Source organism: Hipposideros armiger, unplaced genomic scaffold (genome assembly GCF_001890085.2).
Source record: "Hipposideros armiger isolate ML-2016 unplaced genomic scaffold, ASM189008v1 scaffold_164, whole genome shotgun sequence".
Lineage (NCBI taxonomy): Eukaryota > Metazoa > Chordata > Mammalia > Chiroptera > Hipposideridae > Hipposideros > Hipposideros armiger.
In genome coordinates, this window is record NW_017731514.1 from 725591 (window position 1) to 745828 (window position 20238).

General features: G+C 45.2%; 1 protein-coding gene across 2 annotated transcripts; it reads left to right on the plus strand.

Moving 5' to 3' along the window:
- The first annotated feature begins 236 nt into the window (after positions 1-236).
- NUP50 (nucleoporin 50) lies at positions 237-19467 on the plus strand. Of its 2 annotated transcripts, XM_019651713.1 has the most exons (8): positions 237-577; positions 4252-4330; positions 6225-6308; positions 9441-9636; positions 10636-11295; positions 13720-13801; positions 14930-15048; positions 16059-19467. In XM_019651713.1, the coding sequence occupies exons 2-8, from the start codon at positions 4262-4264 to the stop codon at positions 16259-16261; spliced, it is 1413 nt and encodes a 470-aa protein (XP_019507258.1). In that variant the 5' UTR covers positions 237-577; positions 4252-4261; the 3' UTR covers positions 16262-19467. The 2 variants fall into 2 exon arrangements, with proteins under 2 accessions (XP_019507258.1, XP_019507259.1); XM_019651714.1 differs by lacking the exon at positions 6225-6308.
- The last annotated feature ends 771 nt before the right edge of the window (positions 19468-20238 follow it).

A 20238-nucleotide genomic window follows, 5' to 3' on the forward strand; every position in this document is an offset into this window, starting at 1 on the left:
CGGCAGCCCACACGTGACCAACGGGCGTAAACTCGGGCCGCGGGCGCCGGCTTCCCGGCTGAGGCCGGCGCGCGCAGGCGCGAGACAGGGTTGCTCCTCCCGGAGACGGTGTCCAAGTAGCGAGGCGCATGCGCCGCGTGACAACCCACTGCCCGCGGAAGGTGGTGCTGCTGACTAAGGCTCCGATGCGCTTGCGTAGTAGCCGGACGCGGGCATTTCTTTCCTCCCTTTTTTTCGAATTGGTTTTGAGGGTTAGGTTAGAGTTACAAAATGGCGGCCCGGAGTGTGTTCGGTGCAGTTCCACCGGCGTTCTCCGGTTGAGCGGACGATTCGTCTCACTGTCGCACACAGAGAGACCAGGCCCCCGAGGGACATGGTGTTTGAGACTCTGGGCTTGCTGATCACCAAGTCCTTCGAGAATCTCGCCGCACCGGAAGCGACCAGGCGCGCTCAGCCGGCGACCAGCCGCCGCTTTAGCTCCGAGCGCCGCGGCCTCGACCTCGCACCTGCTGATCCACGCGCATCCACGCTTCGCCGCGCCCACATCCGAGCGAGTCCTGCGGCCGCTGCCCCGGAGGTGAGAGGCGGGTGGGCAACATGGGAGGGGAAGGGGCTGAGCGCCGGAGCCCGGGTGCCGGGGCGGCCGGGCAGGAGCCGGGTGTGGGGCCCGGGCCCGGGGAGGAGGAAGCCGGAATCAGGGTACGGGACCCGGCCTGGAAAGGGGCCATGGGCAGGAAGAGCCAGAAAAGAGGACCCAGGCCTGGGGAGGGGGCGCTTGCGGGGTGCGTGGGGACGGTTGGGGAAGCGCGGGAGGGTGGGGCGGGATGACAGCAGCCACGCAGCCGGCGGCTGTTTGTGAAGCCGGGCTCGGGGCTGACCTGTCGGGGTCGTGGACGTGGCTAAGGCTCGCCCGGGTGCAGGGCCCCTGCGGCCCCGGCGGAGGCCGGAGGCCGGAGCGAATAGCCGTGGCCTTCAGGTTGACTTCCTAGCGGCTCCTCTCGGTATTTCTTTCCCCTTGGCCGGCTCACCTCTCCTCGTTCCCTCCACTGCTTTGGCCTGGCTTCATTTTCTTACTGCAACTCCGGGCCATTGATCACCCCCATGACTCTGTTCTTTTAAGAGGCAGTTTCTTCGTTTTCCCTTGGCTTTTCAGTCTCCAGGTTCTGCCCCCTTGTTCTCTTTTTTCTCGGGTCACTACACTATCAAGTACGGTCAAATCTGTTTTCATTTTATGGTAAACTAATGTGGACTGAAGTTCAATCCCTGGAGCTGGGCTGCACCAAGTGGCAGGGACCACATGAACTACCCGGGGTGCCAAAAAAAACGTATTCAAGTGGACACTTGGGTCAACGTGGCTCAAGAGTAGTTCGCGGTAATCAGAAGTGTCTGGATGCTGATGGGAACCACTTTGAGCGCCTCTTGTAATTGCAGAAGTGAAACGTGACTTGTATTCATCGTTTGTTTTCGGTGTATATTGACTATTACAATCTTAATGTAGTTTTCCTTTCTTAAAATGTGTATACGTTTTTTTGGCACGCTCTGGATAACAGGCACAAATAATAAAGTTTCTCCAATTACCAAAAGTTTCAATTTGCTCTCACAAGGAATCGTTTCGTAATTCAGTGCCTTTTAAACCACAAGCCCAAACGTTTTTTAAATTCCTTATAATAATAGCTAGCACATGAGACTGTCTAGGTGCCAGGGCTTATTCCAAGTACTTACAGGGATGTTTTTTCCTCTTCTCGCATAAGAAGAAAATTTATTGTCTGAAGTGTCATGCTTTGAAATAAAATACGGATTTGTTAAAATATATTTTAAAGCTTGACTCATAATTCAAGTAAATTCTCTTTTTCAACACTACGACTTTTAAGTTTTGGAGAAAAAATAATATTTTATAGCCTCTGCTTCTAACAAAACTTCTTTCTTGAATAATACTTATTAAGTCCTGCTTCTGTTCCAGGCACTATCCTAAGATTTTTGTTTACCTCATTTAATTTTCACACCTCTGTTCCACAGATGAAGAAACTGAGGCACAAAAATTAACTTGCCCAAGGTCTCGAGCCAGAAAATGGGAAAACTGGGATGCCAAACAGTATTTTCTCAAATCTGTAGTGTCCCAGGTCACCAAGTCAACAACAGCTAGAACTTGCCCCGAGAGGGGCAGCTTTGGGCATTTGGAGTACATCAGTACAGGAAACAAAGCTCCCTGCCCTCTGGTTAGTTACGGTCCTGATGAGTATGGTAGAATCTGGGAGCAGCTCCATTAATTTCGGGTGTTTTGCTATGCCAGTTATCTCTTCAGTTATGGGAATGAGCTAGAGGTTACATTTTTACTTTATTACAGGGTTTGCCCTTTTAGCTCCACCCCTTTTTGTCAGTTAATAACTTAAGTTATTAACAGTTAATGGTTAACTTTAATAGCAAAAATGGCTATTTCAACTTCTCTCTCCTCTTCTGCCCTCTGGTGGAAGTGTTAGTTACTGAACAGGAAAAGGGCCAAAAGAAAGCATCAGAGACCTGGCCTTTGAACAGTCAAGTTCAGCAAGGACTCATGTCTAAAAGTGCGTTGTTTTTGTTTGGCTTACAAAGATGAATAGCAAAACTTGACCAGGTGTTTGGGGGGCGATATTATAAAAGAGGGTTCAAAGATTTTTAGGATATTATTAAAAACTGAAGAACCTTGGGGCCGGCCGAGTGGCTCAGTTGGTTAGAGCGTGAACTCTGAGCAACAGGGTTGCCGGTTTGATTCCCACATGGGCCAGTGAGCTGCTCCAGAGCTGAGCTGCCGCTGAGCTGGTAAGAGCATGTGCTCTTAACAAGGTTGCCGGTTCAACTCCTGCATGGGATGGTGGGCTGTGCCTCTCCCCCTAACCCCTGCACAACTATATTGAAAGCGGCGACTGGGCTCAGAGCTGAGTTGCACCCTCCACAACTAAGATCGAAGAACAACAACTTGACTTGGAGCTGATGGGTCCTAGAAAAACACAATGTTCCCCTTCCCCAATTCACCAACGCTGTTCCCCTTCCCAATTCCTCAATAAAATCTTAAAAAATAACAAAAAACAAAAAAACTGAAGAACCTCTATGTAATTACAGGGGGTTAGGTTTTGGAGGACTTTGAAAGTCAGCATTTGAATTTTATTTTGTAGATACTAAAAGTAGTAGGTGAAGTGTAAGTTTGTATCTTAATAACTGTGAAGTTCCAGGAACTTTCTCTGGTGGGTTGTGGTGTTGGGGGAAATGAGGGCGGAGAAAGTATCAGAAAGGAGCCTAGGCAGGTCTCTGGAACCCTGAACTAATGGATAAATTCCTGGGCGAGGTGGGTGGCAGAGGAATAGAGGGGTTTTATCCATTTAGCTGGTCAGTTAGGGAGGAAGCCGGCACGGCACTCACAGTGGCACTCGCCATTGGTTGTTTTTATTTTCTTATAGCAAAGGCTATGATGTTAGGATAAGAAAGCAAATTGCAAATTTTAAGGGACTGATACAAGCACCCTCTTTGGGTATGTACTTCTATTCACTGCAGATATAATACTGTCAGCCCCCCCATCTCCCCCCTCTTCCTTGTAATGCAGTGGTGGTAGAGGACTTGAGCTCATGGGTTATTTTTGAAGGGTTATAAATTCTCAGAATGTTAACGTATCAATATTAATTACATTTTCAACTTTTAAATGATGTGCTACCTTAGCAGTATACAATCTGGGGTCATTAAATGTTCAGTCTTGGAAAATGTATTTCTGTCAACTGTCTGGAGCCTAAAGAAGAGTGTTCATCTATGAAAGTATTACCAATGCCTTATGAAAATTCTTACCTAAGAATGAACTTCTGTACTGGATCATCTTTAAGAGAATTTTAGTTATTAAAAATGTTTTGTCCGTAGTAAGACTAAGAGTAATTTGCATAGAATAAGTTAGTTACGCACTTGATTATATAAACAGTACTGAAGATTTCAGACTTTAAACAAATCAATTGAGATTTCATATTAACTTCTTCCGAATAAAGTTGCTTTAGTGTTGTTCAGAAAGAATGTCAGCGTTCCCTGGAAGAGCTACCCTCCCTCCTCGCATGCTCCTCTGTTGGATGCGAAACACAGGAGCCTAACTGCACAGTCATAAAGTTCTCGTTAAAGCCCTTCCCACTGGTATCGAATGTTTTTGTCTCATTTCATGCTCCAGTGAACTTTAAAAATTCTTTGTAAGTGATGTCTTGGTCTAGAAAGCAAACTTTTTACTTCTAACCTTTTTACTTTTAGGTTTGAAAAAATGGCCAAAAGAATTGCTGAGAAGGAATTGACAGATAGGAACTGGGATCAAGAAGATGAAGCAGAAGAGGTAAAAAGTAGTTTCCCTGGGAGTGATTTCCTGGCATTTCTAAATTTACGTTCACTTTGGGGTTTCTCGTGAAGATTTGTGATAAAATTAAAAGGCCTTTTTGTTTAAGGCCACCCTGAATGGAAAGTGGTACGGCTTCTTAGGACCTGTACTTAGTATAGAAATTTATTAATGACATTTGGGTGTGCCTTTCTGCCAGCGCCCATTCCCTGAATATTTGCTGCTTTGTGGAAGCACCTTCTTCCTGGATTTCCTGGATTTGCAGCATTCTAAATCCATGGTTTTAGCCAAGACTGAGGGGTGAGTAAATGATCTAGTTATGAAGTTAGCACAGGGCCACTCAGACTTGAAAAGCGGTACACCATCTCGGGCTGCCACACCCATAATTTTAGATTTCAGAAGACTGAGGTCGTCTCCCTCAATCTAATGCTTCCCAGGCCAGCTTTATTTCATATCCTTAGAGATCTGAGATACCCCGCTACCCCCCCTCCACCAAACAATGGTATTAACAGGAATAGAATTTAGATTGGCCTAGTTTCTTTCATAACAAAGTAGAAATGGTCTTCCCTGAGGAAATCTTTAAATTTTTCTCTTACAAAGAGTAGAACACAGCTGCGTTTCTGTTGCCTCGTCAGCAGTTTGGAACTCCTGCCTGTTCACTAAGGAAATCTATAACCAAGTTAGCCTTTCAGGTTACTAGAATAGTGTCAAATAAAAAATAAAATAATCTGCAAAAGTGTTTCCAAGCTTATTCTGTGCTGCTGTTTTCCTTCTTTCTGAGCTGTTTCCTAGGACTAATATTTTTCCTTTACAAATACATGCACTAAAATGTTCAGGGAAATCAAAATCACAAGCATGTTAGTATTTTGACAGCTTCGAACATCTCTGAGTAACTCAGTGCTTTGTAACCAAGTCTTTCCAGGTCTTAATGCACATTCTGGCCTAGTAAGATTTAGATTGACCACACAGTGATTTGCTTTGACTTGAAAATATCTCAAGAATGAAAGAACTCCCGTTTGGAGAGAGTCGAATGAATGCGTGTGGAGGGAAATTGCATTTCATTTGGGCACTGTAACTAAGCGGTCCCTTCTGTGGGTGTGGAGATCTCTAAGTTGAACATTTTCTGAAATAACTATAGGTGAGAACTTTCTACAGGAAATAGTCTATGCCAGTCCTACAGGGTGAAGAAGGTTGGAGCAAAGCCAGAGGCCTTTAGCAGATTCCCGGCTGTGGACGTGGTCATTTAGCATGTGTAGCGGGGCCGCCACTTTCCGGCATCACTTAGCGTCCCGAGTGCCTCTGTGGTCATGTGGATGATGGGCAGACGGGCAGGGCGCTTCGTAAACATTGTGTGTGGGGGCGGTTTATACATACATTTTATTTTTGAAAACGATAGTGGTAAGACACTCACTAGCTTTGGGCATCTTGGTTTCAGAGCTGGCTCCACTTTCAAGTATTCATGATCTTTAAGGCACCTTCTAGCTTTTGGAGAATAGATTTGCTTCTTAAAGAAAACCGAAGTTTTAGTCTAAGTTTTATTAACATCTCTGAATATATTTGAAGACTTTGTGCTGAGTAGATTTGCACCAAAGTTTTGACGATTTTAGTCTTGTCAGAACACTGTGCATGGCTCTTCCCTCTGGATCACAGTTCAGATCGTGGATGCGTGGGTTCTAGAAGATTCATGATTCGCCTGAGCAGCATTGGGTTTCTCAAGATAGGCAATGGACATAAACTATTTTAATGTGCCCGCTCTATAATTGTATTCCGAGTATTAGCAGTATTTCAAAACCAGCAGGTTTTAGATAACTTTGCCTGGTCTAGCTTTTGCCTTCAGCATTTTGTCTCCTTTGTGGCCTTATCTTACTGCTGTTTAATTTGTATGCCTCTGCAGGTGGGAACATTCTCAGTGGCCAGTGAGGAAGTCTTGAAGAATAGAGCCATAAAGAAAGCAAAGCGTAGAAATGTTGGATTTGAAGTGAGTGTTTTCGTACAGCTTCTGGTATAAACACTAATTTGATTTCTGAGTTGCGAGCATTTCTTCTTCTGGGAGCCGTCAGATCAATGAATGCTTATTAAAGTGCTTTCTCTGCCTGTGAAAATCCTTGGTGTAGACCAGGGGAGGGAAAAAGAAAAAAAGAATACATAGGAAATGTCTGCCTTGCCCAGGGAGCTTACCCAGTTGTGGGAATAAGAGAGAAACAAATGAGAGTGACAGTATGAAGAGGAAGAAGGAGGGTAGCAACACAAAGGGAAGAGAAGTGCGTGGCAGGTAGGAGTAAGAAAGGAAACTAAGAAATCCTCAGTCTAGTCCACTCACCAGGACCGGGGTGGGAGAAGGCCTTCACCTGTAACAGAAGCATTTCTCATGTCAATAGTTCATATGTTCAAATGCTTCATTCTGGGGCTCAGAAGGATGAAAGGTGAGTTGTAACTCGTAAAGCGAAGTCAGAAGTGTGGTCAGAATTCAGCGGTCAACCACACTTAACAACCTTTCCCCAGTCCTGTCCTCGACCCTCAAGTACATCCTAGACAGGAGTGCTGTCTTGGTGACCTGGACTCTGTCGTCAGGCAGGAGAAGCCGGTTTGAGCAGCCTGGGTGGCAGCTTGGGAATAAGCTACCGCACGCCCTGCGGTGGCTCTGCTCAATTTGTTTAAATCCCAGTTCTTCTCTGGTCTAATTTCATCCTTAAGACTGGTGATTAGTTGGACATAGGTGTTGAGTGAGGTGATGTTTGATGCCTCTTTCATGGAGAAGATGGGGGGGGGGGGGGACGGGGACACGACACAGCTTAATCAGGGAGGAAATGATTGGTTTGGTTTTGGAAAGTACTAAGGGCCTGTGATGTGGAGTTCTGTCAAGACCACTGAGTATTCAGGTTGGCTGCTCAGCAGGAGTGGCGGGGGAGAGGGGAGTGCAGCTGGAGAGTTCTCACAGACAAGAGCCCAGCCATGCAGGAAGTTGCAGCCGGGGTGGGGGAGCAGAGGCGTGAGTGGCAGCTGTGAAGAGGAAGCTAAGTCGAGGGGACGGCCTCCAGGAGGGACGGTCCAGCTGTTGGGGGAATGGAGGTGAAGAAGTAGAGACAATCCAGACTTGGCCCAAAGGAAGGGGGCAGGGGAGTCCTCAGGCTGTTAAAGGAAATGAAATGTGCGTGGATATTTGAAATCGACATATAATTTTAGCTATAACTTTTAGCATCAAGTTTCCATCAGAACTTGTATGTTAGAGAAATGTTGTATCATCCACTTAAATGCTGAAATGTCGCTTTTTCCAAAGTTCAGTTGAGGATGCGTTTTTAGTGGATTTGTTCATTCATTCAGCAGATCTGCGAGGCACTGGGGACACCTTGGTGGGTAAAAACAGACCAGCACACCCCTGCCTCGTGGGACTGACATCCTAATGATGGGAGACACACACATATGTAGTATTTATTTTTCTCGTAAGTGCCATGGAGAAAAATAAAGCAAATGAGGGACACTGGAGGACACAGGGATGTTTCCGTTTCTGTGGAGCCCAAATGGATATGTTCTCATTCAACTTGTATTAGTAACTTATTTTTCTGAATGTCTCACATTCCTTTTTTTTTTTTTTAAACCGGTGATTGTTGAATTTTTGTCATGATTTTAGAGCCAATGTGATGATCCTAGAATCGATTTACTCTCAGTAATTCCCAAAATAGCAATAAATACCATGTGGCTTTTAAATCTTGTGCAAAATAAAAGGCTCTGAAGAGCCACGTTCAGCTTTGCTGTTTGTCCATGAATCATGTTATAAAAACTATCAGTCTGGTGTGTTTTGGATTTTGAATTATCAGAAATCAATCCTAGAGCATCAGAACCTAAGCTGTATTTATTTATTACATGCATTAAAACTCATGCGAGTTAAGATTTTGCATTTGCCTGATTTTGTTGCCGTAAGTTTATCTGTGGTCAGTAACCATCTGAAACTCTGTAGATGTGATTGAAACTTTTGTGTCTTTGAAAACTGCAGTAATTTCAGGTTAACTGACCCATTTAGAATGAAGAGTTTTCAGCTTAAGTAATCTTTGTGTGAGATCATGATTCTCATTCACTTCCGTGGGGACTTAAGGTTTGTGCACTCTCTTGGTTGTTCTGAGGTGTGTTTTCTGTGATGTATTGTTGAGAACACTTCCTAGAGCCTCCCTCGGATCGGATCGTAGGTCTGAGAAGCAGATCCACCTGTGGTATAACCACTACTTTGAATGAAAAAAAGATCTTATAGAAATTGCCATGACTTTAGCAAAGCACTGTAAACTCAAGGAGTTCCCAGGGACAGAGGACAGCTTAGGAATTTCCTAAGGCATGGCAAATATTTCCAGAGCATCTTGGGTTAGAGATGAGAAAGCTGGCAACTGCGGGAACGGTCTGCTAGAAAGACCTTGCTAAAGAAAGCAGCCAGAAAAGTGAGAATAAAATGTTGCCCCTGGATTTCTCAACTAACGGGAAATCTAAATTGAGACTAAGTCAGCTTCCAAAGTTCCTATAGGCTGAAAGCAGATTGAAAGCTACAGAATGTCTCAGGAAATTATAGGTAAGTGGGTAAAATACTTTCATTTAACCTAACTTGATGTTTCTACGATCTCCTTTGGCAAATTGCCTTGGACTGAGTAATACCTGAAAAATATTTTATTTGGGGTTTAGTTGTGTTGAGAATGTGTTTTTAGTTATAATTCTGAGGTTGGGTGGTGGGTACGTGAATTTATTGTATTAGTCTTTTTCCCTTTTCTATCTTTAAAAATATTTATTCAGTGTATTTATAAAAATATATTGGGTTGTCGGAAAAGTCATGACGCATTTTTGCAAGAAGAAACATCGAAAAATACGTCATGACTTATCCCGACAACCCACTATTTCACTGTAAGTTAGGGCTATCCTTCTTGGCTGTTTCAGGAAGGCAGCTGTGCTTTGCAGCGCTGTCGTGAATAAACCCGTCTCATTTCCTGTTTCTGCTTGTGCTGGCAGTTTTCCTTCAGTGCTGGTGGCATAAGGATTCTTCGTGCTATTTAGCCAGGATAATATTGTCCCTCACTTGCTTACTTAGTGCTAAAAAGCACACTTAGCTAATGTGCGCTCCTCCTTTATGTTTTAGTCTGACGCTACTGGAGGCGCCTTTAAGGGCTTTAAAGGTTTGGTTGCACCGTCTGGAGGAGGGGCATTTTCTGGATTTGGCGCCGGTGTCAGTGCTGGACCGAGGCCTTTGGAAGGACTGTCGAATGGAAACAGCATAACCAGTGCCCCTGCCTTCTCCAGTGCAGGGGCCGCGACCGAGACCAAGGCCACCTTTGGTAAGTAGGGTCCCCTCCCTCCAGTCATGTCTATGTATGAAAAATAACTTTGCAAAGATGTTTCTCTTGTACTTACCCTAGTTCCTGGGACTATGAACTAATATAATAATGATAGGAATGGAAATTAAGAAGATGTTGGCTATTTACAGAGTGAGGAGAGCATTAGCTTTTGAGCCAAAATAGATCTAGGTTCTGTTCTCAGCTCTGCCAGTTACCAGCTCTGTGACCTTAATAGAGTTCCTTCACCTCTGAGCCTCCAAACCTTCAACTAGGAAATGAGAATGACCCTCAGAATGGGCCTAAGGGTCAAAGGATGCGAGGAAGCTTTTAATGGACCCTCTGGAAAGGCTTGCTTTCCCATCCTGGTTACTTAATATGTGTACCAAGGACTTCCGGTACGGCACCCACCTTCCAGAAACCAGGGGTTTACCCATCTGGATTTATTTTGTCCGGGATCTGTTGACTACCTGATCTTGTTCTGAGGGAATAGTCAGGAACTTTTGGTATTGGCGACGGAGCATGGGATCATAGGTTAAAGTCTTGGGTTCTTAGAAATGACCCTGACTGGTCTGATGGTACTTAGCTAGTTATTTTAAAAGTGGATACTGTTTCATTTTAATGGGGCCGAATGTTTAGTGTGATTAAAATAAGCACTCCCTATTAACATTTGAACTACATTAATACATATTCACTCCTACAATTTTGGAGATTAAGTTTTATATTAATATTTTGACAGTTCCGGGTGAAATGGGCATCCTTTTGAAGGAAAAGATTATTTTAAAATTCTTAGTGCAAGCGTAGAATAGGTACAGTTTTTGTTGAAAGTTTGATTTGATTTTTGTGATAACCAGTTCCTAAACATTAGATGTGCACATACTTCTTGAGCTGTCACAAAGATGGGATTCACTAAGAGCAGAAAATACGAAGAGTGGTATAAAAATCCAGATGGTTTAGCCAAATCCACTTCTAAATAGATCTTAAAACTTGAATTTCCTGTAGCATCCATTGCTGCCAATGGCCCTACTTCTTTGGTCGATAAAAAGAGTGCAAACCCCAAAACTAACGGGGACAGCCCGCAGCCCTGCTCCTCTGGCCTGACCTCCAGGGCAGCCCCCCACCGGAACGCCTACCACAAGCAGCTGGCAGCCTTGAACTGCTCCGTCCGGGACTGGATAGCGAAGCACGTGAATGCCAACCCGCTCTGCGACCTGACACCTGTCTTTAAAGACTACGAGAAGTACTTGGCAGGTATTGAGGAGGAAGGCGGTGTGGGTGCCAGCGGCCCCGAGAGCGAGCCCAGCAAAGCACCAGCTGCAGCCCAGCCTCCCTCCCTGTTTGCTTCAGCGAAGGTACAGCAAGAGTCAACGTTTCTGTTTCACAGTAACAGACCCGAGGGGACGTCGGAAAAGATGGAGGCTGGACCTGACAAGAAAGTCGACGCCCCCCTCGGAGCAACAAGTGCCTCGTTCAACTTCGGCAAGAAAATCGATAGTTCTGTTTTGGGCTCCTTGAACTCTGGCCCCGTGACTGGGTTTTCGTTTACTGCGGGAAACTCCAGTTTATTTGGCAAAGATGGTCCTCAGAGCAAACCGGCTTCTTCACCATTTTCCACTAAACCGTTGGAGAGCCAAGCAGGTGGCGGCAGCAATGACTGCAAAGGTAAATATACAGGTGACCTCGTGGTCTGTTGCGGATATGGGTGAGCTTTGTGTGTAGTGGGGAAGTACAGGCGTGTGCTTCAGGCGGGTCTGGAGGCACGTCGGGACCCCATCATTTCCGAGACGTGTGATCCTGGACAAAGTTGATGAATCTTTGAGTCTCAGTATCCTTATTCATAAACTGGAGTAAGGCCTGTTTTATAGGGTTATTATAAGGATTGAGAATATAGAAATAAAATTTAAGACTGAAATCATCTGACACGGTGACTTTGAAACACATGGCCTTGCATATAAAAAAGAATTAAGTGAATTCACATGTTTTGCAAAATTGTTTTATTGAAAAGTTGATCATGAATATCCACTGAATTGTTTGTATTTCAGAGATTTGGTTATGAATTAAGTCACATGGCAAAGCACTACTATACATAACAAGAGGTAGACTTTCCAGAGCCATGAGGAACAGTGTCTTCCCAAGACATGTCTGGATTGCTGCCCCCTTTCCAGAAATTTCTGCTGTGTGCAGTGTCAGTGCCCCAAGGCAGGCAAAGCGCCTGGGCCTTAGTCCCAGCCCCTCACGCCCTCCGTTGTTACGTCATAATCCCTCTTCATCACATGGTGGTTACGAACAAGTGATGCCTGCGAAGATGCTTGTCAGCATTGAAAGTACCTCTCTCTCGGGCGGTCTTAACATGTCGATCCTTGAGAAAGAAAACAGCAGTTGCCAGGTTGCCAGGTTGCCACTGAATACGTGTTTCTACCTGGAGCCAGACTGCCATTACTGTCCCATCTTGCCCTGCTTCCCAGGCGTCCTCAGGCCAGGGCCCTCCCGGGCAGAGCATGGATGAAGACCTCCCTTTAATCATAGGACAAACAAGAGTCTGTCCTGTCCTAGGGAAGTCACAGCAGGGACCCGGAAGCTGCAGCTGTGGAATGTGAACTGAGTGTCCGCCTGTGCACCTCAGTAAAGCACTTCCTGCTTACCTGGTGCTTGGCACATTGTGTGCATCAGAAAGATCGGAGAGCTTGTTAAAATCAGTCCCAAATGCCTGGGCCCACCCTGGAGAGCCTAATTCAGGAGTCCCAAGACCTTTATTTAAAAAACAAACAAACAAAAAAATCTCCTGAGATTCTGCAGCACACCAGTTTGAGGACCATAGAGTTCCTTCTTCAAATGTAAATCTTGTGACTTGAATTGTTCCATCACCAGGATTGTTTTCCCGCAGAGCTGCTTTTTAATTTAGGGCGTTTGTGCGCCTCCCTGTCTCTTTAAGAGGATGGGTATTTGCGTCCACTGCAGGGTCTTAGCTCTGCTCTGTGGTTCTGGCTGCATCGGGGCAGCCAGAGCTGGGGAGCCTGGCAGTTCAGACAGAGCCTAAATGACTCATGGGTGGCTTTGGGGTGATGTCTCTACGACTTGTCCTGTAAACCATTCTGTTTATTTTCCCCTTCTGATGTGATAGTGGCCGTCCTTGGCATGATGCAGGTATGGTCACAGGAACATTTGGGGATGAAGGTATCAGAAGCCTATGAGATTCTGGTTTTCCAGTGGTAACCGGAGTATACCTGAGTGTTACCAGGTTGAAGTATGTGTGCCCGACGCCTGGAAAGGCCAAAACTCAAAATGTGCGAGTTGAGAGTAGGAAAAGGTGTATTGATCAAGAAGGTGCCAACTGAGAAGATGGGCGACCTAATCCCCAAATCCATCTTAAGAAAGTTAGTCCAGGCTTCTTTTCTGTGGAGGGAAGGGGAACGGGAGGGGTAAGAGGTGACTGACAGCTGCAGACTTGTGGGAGCCCGCAGAGTCCGGGAAGAGTGCTCTTAGTCTGTTGACCCGAGTGGATGTGCGTCTGGGAGGTTCCTGCAAATCTTTGGGAAACAATACCTCCTTCCCTCATCTCCTGGGGAGGGACAAGGGGCTGGTTTTGTAAAACTCAAGCCCCAAGTGGAATTCCTGCAATGACCGTGTGTCTACGGGCAACACCAAGAAGGAGCCATTAGCCCGAAGGCCCTGGGAACAAAGCAGCCTTGGCCAAGATGGAGTCAGAGGACCGGCATGTCACTCTGTTGCATGTTGACTGATTTTTTTTTTCTGTAAAAGTTTGCGTGTACACAGACTCTTAAGCCAAGGACATTTTTTTCTTTCCAAGGCTTTCTACAAATTAACATCTGTTTTAGAAGAGAGAAGTATGTTCTCATTAAAAATTGTTCTTATTTTTCACAAAGTAACTAAAATTGAGTAGGTGTACCCCCCTCACACACCCCCACACTCCCCACACACACACACACACACACACTTCGATATACACTTTCTGTTCTATATCCGCATGTGGAGTTTTTAGGTGGGGGTAGGGGGTACATAACAAACTTTTCACATTTTCAAGCTCTTGATTTGAATCTTACTGAGTTAGTGTTGCTTTTATAAAAGGTGGAGAAGAAGAAGAAAGTGATGAGCCGCCCAAAGTGGTAGTTACTGAGGTCAAAGAGGAAGATGCTTTTTACTCCAAAAAGTAAGTAAGAGTCCTGAATGGGTTTTCAGAGACGCGGAGGTAGGCTTCTGGCTGCAGAGTGCGGAATTGACTGAGCACCACCCCATCCTGGGGCCAGGCCAGGCCTGCTCTTTGAACTGGAACGAGAAAGAATTCTTGGCCTGTTTATTTAAAAAAAGAAAAAAAAAAATTCTAGGAAGTGCTTTAGAGAGCACTTTATCTTCCCGCCCTGTCTTACCTCTTCCTTCTCTCCCTTTTTCTCCTTCCTTCCCCCCAACGAAGTCCCCTCTGCACTCATTTCAGGCTTGGTCTGACTTCTGCCCTTAATCAGGGGCGTCCCTGACCCCTCCCTGGAGACCTGGTGGCCTTCATGGATTTTCTCACAGCCACATGTCTCCGTAGCCACCATCCCTCTCCATTAGGGTGTAAATGCTTTGTCTTTCCCCCAGTGATGAGAGCTCTTTTACTTTTGGTTTTAAATGAGAGCTGCTGCTTTTAGAAGAAAGCAGAAGGGAAATTTTGAATTATCTCATTTCAACAAAATGAAGTTAGTACTTTTTTTTTAAACAGATATTTACTGAAAAACATTTTTGCCATTTTAGAACCATCCTTAAATGTGTTTTCCTAATAAAAAAATTTCAGACTAATGAGTCAACAGTTTTCATAACACAAATCCCTGTATCCTATGGGATTTCCAAACATTAGTTACTTTTGAGAACTTTTAAGAGGCCAGCAGTTCCTGTGCCTATTTTTAAAATGTAATTACACAGACAACATAAGGAGTGGCCCTGACTTAATATTTGTTTCTAATCAGAATAAATCAAAGGAGCAGGCAGTGGTTTGGGTTTGCTTATTAATAACCTAAGGAGATGTGTGACACGGGAGGCTGGGAAGGCTTCTGGTATTATTTTAAAAGTTAGGCCGGGCCCACTGTCCAGTGATTTGAAGCAATGGGGGTACAGGTTCTAGAATATCTACCCAGATTTTCTTACTCTGGTTTGTGCCCAGACCCAGTGTGGTCAATAGACAGTTTATCCTGATGCGTCCTCTGTTCTCATTTCATCCAGACATTTCCGCACAGGTATGAACAGTGTTGTTAGAAGACTGTGATTTGATTTGTCATCAGGTACTTACTATTTTTCTCTATAGGTGTAAACTATTTTACAAGAAAGACAACGAATTTAAAGAGAAGGGTGTAGGTACTCTGCATTTAAAACCCACAGCGAATCAGAAGACACAACTTCTGGTGCGGGCAGACACCAATTTAGGTGGGTACTTTTTTTTTCAGGTGGCACAAAATAATCCCAGTCACTTGGCCTACAAAGCATAACGAGCCCTTCACCCTGCTAATTTCAGCCTTTGAGACTTTCAAGTACATTGATGTGGTTTTTGGTACAGAAGAGATCATTTAGGTCAAATTCATCCTATACTTAGCGATTATTTGTAGATTTAATTGAGTGCTGTATGTAAGCAAATGTAGATTGTTAAAAGCTATAGCCAAGAAGTAACCAGAATAGTTTTCATGTTCCTTTGTGTTAGAAATATGGCTGAGAAGCTATAGATAAATTGGATGGTTTAATAATTAACCACACAAGGGGAATTAACCATTTAAAGGCATCGTTTTTTTGTGTAGCAAATAATCATTAACAACCATCAGCCCCCAGCTTTACCTTAAAATAATCCACTGAAAGGAGGAGGGAGTTGGTGGAGGCGGGTGGGCACATCTGAGAGGAAGTGGTGGTGGCCACACCAGGCTGGCTTGCGGAAGGAAACTGTGTGGAGGTTTCTCTTCTGGGCCCTTGACTGATTTGTGGTAACAGCACAGTAACCCCACTCTGCCCCAGGGAGCCGTGCCGGCCTCGGGGACAGATGTGTCTTTGCTGACCGCGCTTCCTTTGTTGGAATGACTTAGTGAAGACTCCGGTTCGTGCCATCGTGCTCTGCCTGTAGAGCAAGAATGGACAGTGGTCAGCAGGGGTGACCATCGTGAAGGAGGCCGCTGGCCGTGAGGGGTGCTGGTGTGGCTGTGGAAGACTCAGGCAGGAGGGAGGGTGGAAGGCGGTTCCCCCGCGGGAAGGCTGAGCCCCAGTCCTCCGGGACATCGTGCTGGCATCTGTTGGGGAGCCAGTGCCCATTTTTGTGACATTGCTGTGCCTCCGGTTTTGATCCATGGGTGTCAGTTGCTTCAGTATGGAAGGCTGAGCACACACACGACAGTCGTACTCTCGGGAAACTGTAGTTTGGATGACTGATGTGTTTTTTGTTTCTTTAAACGCAGGCAACATATTGCTGAACGTTCTGATCACACCCAACATGCCGTGTAGCCGCACAGGAAAAAACAACGTGCTCATTGTGTGCGTCCCAAACCCCCCCGTGGATGAGAAGAACGCCTCCGTCCCGGTCACCATGCTCATTCGGGTGAAAACAAGCGAGGACGCAGACGAACTGCACAAACTTATCCTGGAGAAGAAGGACGCCTGAGCTCGCTTCGACAGCGGATCGTTGCCAAGCTGCTGCTTCCCACCTTCAACTTAGTTCTCTTCTCACTTGGACGCTCTAAGAACTTTTAGATAACTTCAAACTTTTGCAAGGAAGATAAATATGGCCAATAAAACCTTTAATGTTAAGTGTCAAGAAACTATTCTCTCCCTTCCTGAGAACTGTCTAATGTGTAAAATACATTTGAAAGAAATTTTTGGAAAGATTTTTAATATCCATTTATTAACCTGACCACAAGTGATTTCTTAACGGACTGAAATCAGGGTAGCGATTAGATTTCCCAAAGGCTCTTCCCATCCTGGGTGTTTGGCGAGGCTTCCCGCCGGTGCCGGTCCGAGGAAACGCGCCAGAGGCGGTCGTCTCGCCGGTGGGCTCGGCTGACCTGAGGACAGCGCTCTTCCCGAGTGAGCCACGCTGCTGCCACGCTGTGCCAGATGCTCCCCCCCCCTGCTCGCTTTTATCTAGTGTGACCTGCAGCTGCGCTGTGAGTACCAACTTCACCTTCGGCATCCGAGCCCTTGCCTTCCGCAGACGGTGGCATCGCGCCCCGTAGCTGCTGTACTGTGATTCGGGGACTGCTTTTTCATTTAAAAGGAAACAAGTAGCTTGTTCTTTGGTCTTGTAGTTTTATTCAGGAGGTGCTGTCACTTCACTGTCCCCCTCATGACATGGGACAGAGGGGGATTGCCAGGAATGAGGTTTAAAAGCACAAATTTGGTATTTTACAGTTTGTAAACCGTGGACAGTAAACCCCATGAACAAGAAAGTTAAGTCCGAGTTAAACCACACCAGAAAAGGAGCGAATATGCTTTATCTGTGCTGTGGCGAGCGCTACGGATCTAAAACCTTACTGCTTAATAATGGGCTGTGGTCACCCCTGAGCCATGTGTGTGAGCCAGGAAGCACGCACTCAGGTAGTGGAGGAGAAACTATGTGCACGTGTTGTCTTGTACGTAGGCAGCAGGAAATTCGGTTGTGATCTGAAATTTCCATTTACTTTTTAAAGAGATTATTCGGTATGTTCATTTGGAAGGGAGCCATGGTTTGCAGGAGAATATCTGTGTCAGTTCCCCACAGCTGTGAGGTACCCAACACCAGCATGTTTGAAGATTAGGCACATGCTTAGATGGAGATTTTAATGTGTAACGTCCATTTTTCATCCTTCATGAGTCACTTCCTGCTGGTACCAGATGACCTTGTGTAAAGGCTCAAAGTCAGTGCCTGAGGGCTCCCAGTTGGATGTCCCAATCTCCAGTACGGAATGGCTTCTGACTTAGAGGAGAGGCTTCAAAATAATTGTGGATAGTGTAGTTGCTATTTAAAAAAAAACAATTTTTAGATGTCAAGGGGGTGAGCAGACTCATGATCAAGTATGTTAACTGTTAATTACCTGAAATCAGTGTTTATCATGAGATTCTCATACTGCTCTTTTTTGCTTCCAGTGGGAGAATTGGGCCTAGTGTGACTTCAGATAAGTACAGGCAGAGAGCTGTGCTCGCACTATTAAGGGGCGTGGTCAAACTCGGCTTGTTGGGAGACCTAGGGAGAGGTGGCAGTTACTTTTACATCTGTTTAGAATCGAGATTATTCATGCACTTCGGTTACAGATGGTTTATAATCAAGTGATCAATTCGGGTACAATAATGCAGCCCTGCCCTGTCCACGTTAGGGTTATCCAGCTGTGAGGATGAGGAAATACAGGGGATCAAATTGCAATGTGACAGCTTAGCCACGAGCTCCCACGGTCGCGGCGGGAATAGAAATCTCAGGCCTCTCTGGGGACACATCCGTGTCGGTGGCTTCTCGTTCTTCATTGGCCTTCACATGTACAGTGGGACGTTCAGGGAAAGGGGCACAGAAAGATCGTGATCCGATTACCTTTAACACCCCTGTAAAAGCGGTTTACATCTTTAAATTAGTGGGTATGTGTGGCTTTCTGTTTTCCTAACATTCCCAGCAAATCCTTGCTGCTAAAACTGTCACTGTTAAAGTGAAAATTACAGGGAAAAACGTGATGTGTATATACCATAACTCAAAATGTGATTATTTTCGTAAAATCATTCTTACCTTTAGGAACTTGTTGGTCTCCAATTATGTATTAGTATAAAAGAGCCTAAGTATATGTGGGTTTTACTGTAAACTCTCAATCCTTGTATGTTACTTGCGGGGGGGTGGGGGGGCCTTGGCCCCTGGAGGGCTTACCTTTTCTTCCCGTGTATTATTAATAGCTAAACCCTTGCCCATGGGTTTATTTTTAACAAATTATTAGAAATTAGGCTTTAAACTGTGTCATGTGGACTGAACTTTTCATTTTGGGTTTACAAATCTCTAGTGTACCCTGTACACGCCTGTCATGTAAGGTGTGTATAGCTTCATTCTGAATCAGGCAGTGCTGCATCTTGGCAAATACTGAGCGTCCCAGCGGCCTGTTTTCAAACTGGCGGGTCAGCCCTTGCTTGTGAGCATCCCCAGCAGGCAGACAACGACTGTTGCGCCGTCTTCGTTATTAGAGTTACAGACTGGAAATGTGTCGTTTTTAAAGTTTAGGTTGTGTTTCCCATGGAAGGCCAAGGCTGACTGCTTATGGACTGATTTTCTTTAAAAGGATGATTGTTTGAGCATTTCAATTCTAACTCATGTTTTTGATATGCCGCATGCCAAAAATACTTACCTAATATCAGAGCTCAGAAAAGCTTTCACTGAGAACACCGTTTTGGTTTAGTTTTCAAGGTAAATGAGTTGTTTGTGAGCATTTTTCAGTTGTTACAGCTCCAAACAGTCTCATGTAAGTAAGCACAGTGCACTTGGAGGCCTTGGTAATAAATGGCTCGCTCCCACTCCCGAGTACCCATCCTCGTTCTAGAAGTGAGGCTTCACGGGAACGGTGGCAGGTGACGGGAGCCCGTGAAACTGGTCTGCCCTGGTGTTCCCTGCTTGCGCTTGTGAACTTGGCCAGGTGCGCTCATGATAAGGACTGACGACCCCATTGGATGCAGCGGAGATGTAAAACTTTTTAGCAATCAAGTGGATACATTGTTTGCTTTCTATTTTAAATAGGAAATTGTTTTTTAAAACTTAAATACTTGAATTGTCAGACAATGTAATCTCAGTTTGTATTCGTTTTTGAATGATCCCATTGAGGAAGTGTAACAATCCATAAAATGTGAATAAATGGAAAGTAAACAAAATCAGCGTCTGACGCTTTCCTGTTCCTCTGTGATGCACCTGGCGTTAACAAGTCAAGCTGACCAGAGGGGGAAGAACCCCGCAGAAGCAGTGCCCAGAAACCACCTCTGCCGGAGGTGAGGGGGACACCCATTTACCACCAGACCCCACGTGCGCAGAGTGAGGCCACCTCCAAGCCGGATGTTCAGGAGTCTGTTGGATTCGAGTGTTTGCAAGTGAGAGTACTAGGTCCCTCCCTGGCTCCTGTGCGAAGCATGCGAGGCGCACCCCATGGATCGTCTGGCTTAGTCCTCACAGCAGACAGGGCCCCCCCCACCCCACGCGCCGCAGCAGTGGGTTTTCCAAAGAAGAGAGTTTAGGCAGGTTAAGTTTGTTATGGATGAGTAAACGGACTTGGAATCTGTATCCAGATCCGTCTCAGTCAAAAATCTGAGCCCTCTTAAGGACATTTTAAAACCAAGGATCAAAATGATCAAGAAAAAAATATATTGAGTCTATCTATGTAACTTGAAATTTTCAGTGATTCAGAAAATCACAATTAAGGCATTAATATATTAAATTGTAAAATAACTATAGTACTTGGAGTCAGGTCCACGTTTTAAAGTTTCCCGAGTTATTCAGTACTGAGCTGGCTTATAAGAGGTATTATTTCTGGTAATGAAAACATGGCAAAGGCTAACTCATCCATCAGAGTATTTTTCCTGAACTGATCCCATCTACTGGAAACTTAGTGACATTAAGAGGGTACTAGCTAAGGAGAAAGATTGTCCAGA